This window comes from Porites lutea, chromosome 8 (genome assembly GCF_958299795.1).
Source record: "Porites lutea chromosome 8, jaPorLute2.1, whole genome shotgun sequence".
In the NCBI taxonomy this organism is placed as follows: Eukaryota; Metazoa; Cnidaria; class Anthozoa; order Scleractinia; family Poritidae; genus Porites; species Porites lutea.
Window position 1 is genome coordinate 18,913,884 of NC_133208.1, and position 11,355 is coordinate 18,925,238.

General features: G+C 41.1%; 1 protein-coding gene across 1 annotated transcript; it reads right to left on the bottom strand.

Moving 5' to 3' along the window:
* Positions 1-6,700: 6,700 nt before the first annotated feature.
* Positions 6,701-7,297, bottom strand: LOC140945291 (uncharacterized). Its single transcript, XM_073394335.1, has one exon. It carries the CDS (start codon positions 7,295-7,297, stop codon positions 6,701-6,703), a length of 597 nt encoding a protein of 198 aa, XP_073250436.1.
* Between the last annotated feature and the right edge of the window lie 4,058 nt (positions 7,298-11,355).

Genomic DNA, 11,355 nt, shown 5'->3' on the forward strand with positions numbered 1-11,355 from the left:
CCATGTATAGCCATGTATATCCATGTATACCCATGTATACCCATGTATAGTCATGTATTACCATGTATTAATATGTAAGTCCATGTATAGCCATGTATTGCCATGTATTACCATGTATTAATATGTAATGCCATGTATAGCCATGTATTGCCATGTATTACCATGTATAGCCATGTAATGCCATGTATAGCCATGTATTGCCATGTATTACCATGTATTGCCATGTATTACCATGTGTACCCATGTATTACCATGTATACCCAGGTATAGCCATGTATAGCCATGTATATCCATGTATAGCCATGTATACCCATGTATACGCATGTAGAGCCGTGTATTACCATGAATACCCATGTATACCCATGAATAGCCATGTATTACAATGTATAGCAATGTAATGCCATGTATAGCCATGTATTGCCGTGTATACCCATGTATAGCCATGTATTGCCATGTATTACCATGTATTGCCATGTATTACCATGTATACCCATGTATTACCATGGATACCCATGTATAGCTATGTATAGCCATGTATAGCCATGTATTGCCATTTATAGCCGTGTAATGCCATGTATTGCCATGTATTACCATGTATTGCCATGTATTACCATGTATACCCATGTATTACCATGTATACCCAGGTATAGCCATGTATAGCCATGTATATCCATGTATAGCCATGTATACCCATGTATACGCATGTAGAGCCGTGTATTACCATGAATACCCATGTATACCCATGTATACCCATGAATAGCCATGTATTACAATGTATAGCAATGTAATGCCATGTATAGCCATGTATTGCCGTGTATACCCATGTATAGCCATGTATTACCATGTATAGCCATGTATTGCCATGTATTACCATGTATACCCATGTATTACCATGGATACCCATGTATAGCTATGTATAGCCATGTATAGCCATGTATTACCATTTATAGCCGTGTAATGCCATGTATTGCCATGTATTACCATGTATTGCCATGTTTTGCCATGTATTACTATGTATTACTATGTATCGCCATGTATTATCATTTATAGCCATGTATTGCCACGTATTGCCATGTATAACCATGTATTACCATGTACTGCCATGTATATAGCCATGTATTACCATGTATTGCCATGTATGCCCACGTACTGTCATGTATAGCCATGTATTGCCATGTATTGCCATGTATTACCATGTACTGCCATGTATAGCCATGTATTGCCATGTATACCCATACGTTACCATGTATTGCCATGAAAAATCGGATGGGTTTATAAATTGAGGGGCTTCTTTTCTGAATGTTACGGTATTGTGCTAACTTGAGACCATAGAAAATCCTCTTTTCAGATTTTAGATTGATTTCTGCAATACTGTGAATTTACGCGGGAGTCAGTGGTGAAATTTTTGCCGGCCTAGTTGTCCTGAATTTATAAACAAATTATATGCCGTTAAAATTGTTATAAATCTGTTCAAATAAAGAGGTTCTGATGTTTTCTTGAAATATTCACTGTTCTTTACGCATGTAGGAATGCCGATTTGAATTTAACACTATTAGAGGGAACGACTAAGGGACTCATTTTTCAACTGAATAATCAATTTATTAATAGAATCTAGGGAGGTATGTTTGAAATGTCCAGACTGTGACGTTGGTCCTTGTGGTGGACTTAACCCTCCCCTCACAGCCATCCTCTCCACCCATTTATTTATGTTTTCAGCGAGTCACTTCCAGTCACTACAGGAATTGATAGTTCTGCAACGTGCGGAAAAATTGATGTCTTCGAAACGCCAACATCGGCAAAAAAAAAAGATATATATATGTATAGTATATGGCCTCGCTCTTCATGAGTTCTCAGTAGTTCAAAATGGATAGAGAGCGCCCGCCTTGTGTATGGATGTCATATGTACGCATCTTGTTGAACACTCAGATTTTTTCTTTGTTCCACGCTAGTGACATGCTGATTATTTCATTATTACATAATTTCAAATATTAGAAAATTATTTTAAAATATCCGCTTTTTTCTCATTACCAATAAAAATCTGAAGTCTCTGCCCTTTCTGCATCTGATCTCATGGACAACAGAAGTTTACTTCAAGGGATTCAAAAGGTCATGGTTCATGGTTTTTAAATTGGTGGATTTCGATCCGTTTGGTGTGTTTCTGTGTTTCAATGGAGGTTCGTTGTTTTTAAAGTTTAATTTTCGCGTTTTCTCAAGTGTTATATTTTTTTAGATTCCGTAATTGAAATTCAAGGATTTTAACAACGCAAGTCCCTTGGTCCCCGAAAAAACTGTTAGCGCACACATGTTAAAACTTTAACCTTGCTATTATTGCCTGTTACTGAACACGCATCCTCTGTTTGTCGTTATAGCCTCCCGCAACACCTTTGGTTGATGTAGAGAGAGCTCTTCATGACTCAGCTAGTCGCGTTACAAGAATGCCGCTAGTTCTTAAGTGACAACCTTTTATATTCCATTCTGTGTAATCCTTCACACAAGCTGTACAACTAGCTTAGTCTCTTCTAAAAACAAGTGCGAGATCAATTTAAGGGCTGGGTAAGCTCGCTTTCATCTCCCCCTACCCGTTCTCGTATAGCTTTATTCATTTTAATGTCAATACTACCGAATCCGGTAAGGGCCACGTAAATTTGCTCTCTCATTTTCTGGTTTCGAGACCTTACTTTCAGCAATTTTTTTCTTCGACCTTCATAGTGAGCGGTAGTTATCTGCGAGCCTAAATACTCTTAAGTTAACGCAAACTTGAAGCAATTCCATATGAGAGCCAAACAAAGGCTAAAGGCTAAGACTTCTCGATGTTAAAGTCTTAAATGAAAGCATCCATCGATACGATTATCCTACATTAAATACCTTGGTAGAACTGCTTTATTTAGGGGCAATAAACCAGTTACAACAATGTCGCTACTATTTTCTGCAATTGACTACGTCTCTGAGCTGGCAGCGATGAAAACAGTCGAAACAAAAGTCGCGAAAGAAAGACACGACAAGTAAAATGCCACGAAAAAAAACTCGCAAAAAAATAGAATGTCGCGAATAAAAAAAGTCGCGAGACCAGAAAACGAGACTGTAAATTTGCATAACCCTTACGGGACTCCGTACAATACGACAATGCTTTAAATAGTCCTACAATGTAGGACTATTATCATTCTTACATTTTAAAACCATGCTTTTTTCAGATATTAAGCCTTCATTTTCGTTTGAAATCAAACGTACCCCCGAGTTCTAGCTGTTATGTTTTATCAACTGAGACACTATCTATTTAACAAATAGATTCCATGTTGCTGTGCGTCTGTTCAGTAATAGATCACAGATGACGTCAAAATGTCGTAAAAACAAAGAAGTGGCACACGGGCCGCAGGCGAGTGTGTCACTGTTGTTTTTACTACATTTTGACGTCCTCTGTGATCTATTACTGAACAGACCCACGGCAACATGGAATCTATTTGTTTTATACAATGATCAGAAAAGAAAAAGACCGATACACATACCTGCCTCGAACCGCTTGACCTTTTGAGGATTTGTGCTAGTTTAGGCATTTTTTAAGTCCCAAACCCAACTTTTCATCTTAGCTTCTTCTTTATCTTACTTGTGTACAGTTTCTTCGAAAAGTTTTTCACCGTCTTTTCTTGCTCAAAGAAGAAGAATAGCGAAAACATTTTGCAAAACAGCGAGTCTCTTGTAGCGAAGACACACGATGGCAACTGTTGTGAAGATTTCTTGTAGTTTAGGCATTCTCAAGTAGTCAATAGCTTTTTTGGTCTCTGTTTCTCCATTTTTCTTCTTTGTAAATAGCTAAACTTTTCCCGAAGCTTTCACTTGCCTCAACCCGAAATAATCTCACAAACATTTTCAAAACCGCGGGCCATTTTGAACAAAACAAAGAAAACAAGTTTCCCTTGACGTCATCCATGTATCTGTACTCTAATAGATCATGGGCAACGACCAATCACAGCGCGCGTAGCATTCACATCATTGATTGTATAACTATCTATCCTTAATATTAAAAGGCTATTCTAAAAAGTTATGAAAGACGGCTCAATTGCCTGAAGAGTGAGATTTCATTCTCTTTCAAATAAACCTTACAAAATCTATTTTAATGGAAGTTCGCAATACACTAGGTCTTGTCTAAACTATGTAAGAGACAAAAAAAAGACTTTCCATTCACTGACTTTACTCCAAGTTAGGACATACATGGTCAACACATGGCTACAAATGGCAATACATAGCAATACAGGGTAATAAATAGCAATACATAGCAATACATGGCTATAAACGCAGTACGTGTCAATACATGTAATACATGGGAGTACATGGCTGTACATGACAGGACACGGCTATACATGGCAGTGCATGGCAATACATGGCTATACATAGCAAAACATAGTAATACATGGTAATACATAGCAGTACATGGTATACATGGCTATACATGGCAGTACATGGTAATACATGGATATACATAGCAATACATGGTAATACATGGCAATACATGGCTTTACATGGCATTACATGGCTATACATGGCAACACATGGCAATACATGCTAATACATAGTAATACATGGCTATACATGGCAATACACGGTAACACATGGTAATACATGGCTATATATGGCAATACGTGGTAATACAAAGTAATACATGACAATACATGGCAATACATTGCAATACACGCCTGTACATAGTAGTACATGGCAATACACGCCTGTACATGGTAATACATCGCAATACATGGCAAAACATAGCTATACAAAGCTTTACATCGGAATACATGGTAATACATAAAAATACATGGAAATACATAGTATCACATGGTAATATATGGGTATACATGGCAGTACATGGTAATACATGGCTATACATAGCAATACATGGTAATACATGGCTATACATGGTAATACATGGCAATACATGGTAATACATAGTATTACATGGTAATACATGGCTATACATGGGAGTACATGGTAACACATGGCTATACATAACAATAGATGGCTATACATGGCTATACATGGCTATACATGGGTATACATGGCATTACATGTTTATACATGGCAATATATGGTAATACATGGCTATACATGGGTATACATGGCATTACATGGCTATACATGGCAATACATGGCAATATATGGTAATATATGGCAATACATGGCTATACATGGCTCTACATGGGTATACATGGTAATACATGGCTATACATGGGTATACATGGCTATACATGGCATTACATTGTAATACATGGCAATACATGGCTATACATGGCTATCCATGGTAATACATGGCTATACATGGCTATGCATTGCATTACATGGCTATACATGGCAAAACATGGCAATATATGGTAATACATGGCAATACATGGCTCTACATGGGTATACATGGTAATACATGGCTATACATGGCAATACATGGTAATACATGGCTATACATGGCATTACATGGTAATACATGGTAATACATGGCAATACATGGCTATACATGGCTATCCACGGTAATACATGGCTATACATGGCATTACATGGCTATACATGGCTATACATGGCTATACATGGTAATACATGGCTATACATGGCTATACATGGCTATACATGGCTATAGATGGCTATACATGGCAGTACATGGGTATACATGGCATTACATGGCTATACATGGCTATACATGGTAATACATGGCTATGCATGGGTATACATGGCTATACATGGGTATATATGGTAATACATGGCTATACATGGTAATACATGGCAATACATGGCTATACATGGCAATACATGGGTATACATGGTAATATATGGCTATACATGGGTATACATTGCTATACATGGCTATACATGGTAATACATGGCTATACATGGGTATACATGGCATTACATGGCTATACATGGCAATACACGGCAATACATGGTAATACATTGTAATACATGGCTATACATGGGTATACATGGGTATACATGGTTCTACATGGCTATACATATCATTACATGGGTATACATGGCAATATATGGCTATACATGGCAATACATAGCTATACATGGCATTACATGGTTCTACATGGGTTTACATTGCTATTTTTATACATTTCTTGATACACTTTAATAACCCTACTTAAAGTACCTACCGTTGTGAAAACTGTCAATTGATCACAACATTGATGTGCAATCAGCTTTCTCCTGGGCTCCCAAACTAGCTAGAAAGTGCGAGAGTAAACATTGCTATGTCTGTGGTGCGGACGGCAACGTACGTTCGTTCGGTGTACGGTCACGTGATAACCAAATTTTCTGGGATGGGTAGGTTTACTTAGCTATGGGGCTGCGCGCGCGCGTGGAGCTCCGCTAATAATAATAATAATTTAATATTTATATTGCGCAAAATACATGCGCATTACATGAAAGTAAATTATCGACATTAATAAGTTATCCAAAATAACGAGAAATATTTTATTAAAGAAAACAATGGATCTATAAAAATATAATATATACATAATCCTAAAAAATCTTAATAAAAAGCTAATCTAAAAAAATGGGTCTTAAGTAAACCTTTATACCTATGAAAATTGGGCTCATTTCGTATTTGTGATGGTAACCCATTCCACAGTTTAGGTGCCGCAGCTAAAAAAGCACGGTCTCCCAATGTCTTTTTAGTTAAAGTTCTTGGCGTTTGAAGCATGATTCCCTTTGCACACGATCTTCAATTGTATCTCTTTTCCTCCCTTTTGCTAATGAGTTCTTGTAGATATACCGAAGCTTGTCCATGGATCGCTTTAAAAGTAATTATAATAATCTTATAATGAATCCTAAATTCTACTGGAAGCCAATGAAGCGTACACAGAATCGGTGAGATGTGATAAAACCTTGGAATCTTAAAAATAAGTCTTGCTGCGGAATTTTGGAGCTGTTGTAACATTGCTATTTGCTTAGCTGGTAATCCATACAGAATACTATTACAATAGTCAATGCGCCCAATTATTAGGGCATGAACAAGTGCCTGGGTTGCTTGGTTACTTAAATACTTTCTTATTCGTCTTACATTTGTAATGTAGTAATAGGCTGCTTTACACGTGTTATTGATATTAACTTGAAGACTCGTGTTACAATCTATCCATGTCCCTAAGTTCTTGACCGACTGAACAGGCGACACTTGAGCATCCCCTACTGCAAGCGAGTCAACATGAACCTTGGATAGTTGCTGACGGGTGCCTATTATTACAAACTCTGTTTTGCCATCATTGATCTTCAGTTTGTCACACAGCATCCAGGCTCTTATCTCATTTACACACCGTTCCATAGCAGCAATGACATCATCGGTACGTGAGGCACAGCCTGGTTTAAATGCTAAATATAACTGCGTATCGTCTGCTTAAGCATTAACGCTAGGCAGGTATCTCTTGACAACTTCAAACAGTTTACTGGCATACAGAGTAAACAGTAACGGCCTTAAACATGACCCTTGAGGAACTCCTTGAGAGAGATTCCGAACACTTGCCACTTGAGAACGTCCTGATAGGTATGACACAAACCACTCCAGTGCTGTACCTCGGATCCCAAAACTTGTGCTCAGACGAGATTGCAACACAGAATGTTCCACTGTATCGAAGGCAGCACTCAGATCCAACAACACAAGCAGAACAACTTCCTAACGATTCATTGCCATTAATATATCATTATATATCTTGAGTAAGGCTGTTTCTGTGCTGTGACCGTGTCTATACGCAAATTGCAACACGGGGTAGAGGTCATGTTCAGAAAGGTGTGCATGTACCTGATCAAATACTGCACGCTCTACCAATTTCGACACATACTGCAGGTTACTAACTGGACGAAGATTAGTGAAGTCATTAATTCCAGCTTTTTTGTAGCGAGGATCAATAAGGGCTTCCTTCCATACCTTCGGAAAGTGTCCCCCAAGTAGCGATGAATTACCATCTTAGTAATAACAGGTAACAGATGATCAAGTGATTCTACTATGGCGTTTCCATTGTTTGTGCGACAGGTTTGCAGCACTGAATTCCCCAGCTGGCGGTTTGAGGTGTTGCGGCTTATGAGTCAGCAATGTCACTGGGGTCAAAACTTCAGGTGTGTCTGGATCATTGGAGACTGGAACAAGCGGCCTAGCATTGACGATAGCCGATACCTCAGCCATCAGGGTTGTTAAGACTTCGTGTGTGAGGTGTTTCGGGGAGAGATCCGCTAACATGGCTTCCAATACTCACCTCGCCACGCCTATCATTCTTTCCCATGCTCCACCTGTGTGGGAAGCATGAGGTGGATTAGCCACTCGCAACCTTCCTTCGGCAGATATCTTTTAACAGGGCTAGCGTCAGAAGGTTTTAGCACTGCTTGAAGTTCGTTACATGCTCCTACACCTACGAAGTTGGTGCCGCCGTCAGAGCCAAGCTGGATGACCGGTCCCCTTATAGCTAGAAATCTGCGGAGTGCATTAATAAAGCTCGAAGTATCCATAGACTCAATGACTTCAGTGTGTACTGCACGGGTTGACATACAGGCAAATAGTACGGCCCAGTGTTTGCTGTGAGCAAGGCCCCCTCTGGTCCTCTGGGCGCAAATCTGCCAGGGGCCAAATACATCGTGCCCAACATAGCTGAATGGGGGCGCGGGACTAATTCGGTCCACGGGTAGGTTGGCCATTTTCTGGATCTGGCATTGACCTCTCAATTTCTTACATTTCACGCACTTCTCAATGATGCTGTTAATCAATCTCTTTCCTCCCAAGATCCAGTACCCACTTCTGCAAAGTGCACCGTGCCTTAGAACTCTTCCCCGGTGCTGTACTCTTTCATGGTAATGTCTAATCAGAAAAGATGAGACGTGACTCAACTTGGGCAGGATAATGGGGTGCCGCTCCTAGTTGGCTAGGTCTGCTTGGTTAAGTCTTCTGCCTACTCGAAGAATTCCTTCTCTGTCTATTATGGCGCTCAACTTCTCTAGAACGCTCAGTCTCGAAACCTTTCCTGAGCGTTTGATGTGTTCAATGTCTTCGCCAAAGGCTTGCCGTTGGACACTTTTGATGATAACAATCTTTGCTTTATGATGAGAGTGGGTGGCGGTGACATTGTCCTGTGAGAGTGTTTCACTCTTTGATCGTACAACAATGATCAGCTTTGCGATTGCACCTTGAATCTTTGACCATTCTGAAAACCTGCTGAAGCGCTCTGAGCCAATGGTCGAGTAGACTTCTACGTGAGTAGCCAAGACATTCGAATCTTTGTGCACCTCTGGATCGTCGGGAAAGATTTCTGCGTCCGTGTCCCCCATCGTCAGTGACTGTTGTAAGGCTGTTGTACAGAAACTTTGGACCCCTATGCCACATGCTCTCTTTTAATTTACTTGCTTCGATTGATTTTGTAGCTAGATCTGCAGGGTTCAGATTGGTAGCGACGTACTTCCATTGGTGTGGAGCTGACGACCTACAAATGCGCTCCACGCAGTTGCTGACGTAAACATAAAATCGGCGGGATTCATTTGAGATGTAACCCAAAACGACTGTGCTGTCCGAGTAGTAGGTCACCGAGTCCGATTTCTGGTCTAGTTCTTCGTGGACAAGGTCAGTCATCTCAACCCCCAGAACGGCTGCTCAAAGTTCTAAGCGAGGTATTGTTGTGGCATGCGCTGGTGTCAATTTGGCTTTTCCAAGTACAAATGCTACTTTAAACCGGCAGGTGTTGTGGACAATTCTTAGGTATGATACTGCGCTGATTGCCATCTCTGAGACATTGCAGAAGGTATGTAGTTCAATGCGAGCAGAACATTTTAATGCCTCTGTTCTGTAAGATCGGGGAACCTTGATATCTTCTAGAGCTCGAAGAGAATGACACCATTCTTTCCATTCTGCCTCCCTTTCTGCAGGTTGAGGGTAGTCCCAGGCATCAGGGTGTGAGGCTCTAAATTCCGTACTCAGTGATCTGAGTGTTTCCCTTTAATAATGACTGGTGCTGCAAGGCCCAGGGGATCATACAGGCTGTTGGTAACCAACAGAACTCCTCGCCGTGTAAATGGTTTTTCTTCTAGCAGCACTTGGAAGGTAAAAGAATCAGACTGCAAGTCCCAGTAAACTCCTAATGATCGTTGCATGGGAACAGGGCCTTTGTTGAAGTCTAGGTTGTGGAGGCCACTTGCATGATCTTCAGGTGGGAAGGCCTCGATTACATCAGTGTGACTTGAGGCAATTTTGTGCAGGCAAAGGTTCCCAGAACAAAACAGGCAAAGCGTCCCAGCTTCCGTTTTCATTCTTGTTCATACCATCCTCCATGATTTTCGGAAACCTGCGATCCTCAGTAGAAATTTCGGGCTTATTGTCGTGATTTGTTCGTACGAAATCGTTGTGCCCTAGGCCATCGTCAAAGGGGCTGCCTATGGCGCGTGTGTTTTCTTCTTGCTCGCCCCAGGCTGTTGGAGAGGTATCGTGTTTACGGTAGAAGCGGTTTGGGCAGGGGATGAACAGCGAGGGTCGACCATTGTAGAGGACTTGGGTCTTGAAAGTAGAGATTTCTCCCGGTTTGTGGGCGCCATCGAGACAGGCATTTCCAAGTACTACCCAACCAAGGTCCAACCACTGGCCCCAAGGTGCGTTTCTGGGTCTGTTGCGTGATTCATGAACCTTGTGCAGTGTGGGAATATCTCGCCCGACAAGCAGCAGAACCTCCGCTTCTTTATCAAGTGTGGGAATCTTGTTTGCTATCTGAGATAGGTGCGGGTGTGCTAGTGCAACCTCTGGTGTGAGAATTTCTTCTCGATTGTTTGGGATCTCATCGCATTCTGTTAGCGTTGGCAACTGATATCTTACTTGCTTATCTAAGGATTCTGTTACCAGTCCGTGCGCAGGTCTCCCGAGGGTCTGTTTAACGCCAGAACAGGTCTTGAGGGTGTACGAAGTGGCTGAGCCTTTAATGTTTAGCTTGTCGGAAAGTTTGGCTCTTGCCAGGGAGTGATTGTTTTGCTCGTCTATAATAACCAAGGTTCTGATCGTTACATGGGGCGCGCTCGGGTCATAGACGTCAGCCAAACATATTTTGGCACAGGATCTGCCGATTCCAACGGTGTTTTGACCGCACACTTTGGTACACCTGTTAGTCAAGTCCGGAGGCTCCGTTCTTTGGGAGGTCTCAGCTTCCTGCTCCTCGCGTGCTTTTTTCCGTCTTGCTGAATCGACTAGCATCTCTCTCTGCCCCATCAATGTGAAGCGCAGTCATGTGTGTGTCACTGGGGCATATTCCGCAGTTTGGGGTGAAGGTGCAGTCTTTCACAGTGTGACTGGATGATGAAATGCAGCAAAAACATGTGGCGCCGTGCTAATAAGTCCGGGCGCTCAGAATACAGTCTACTTCT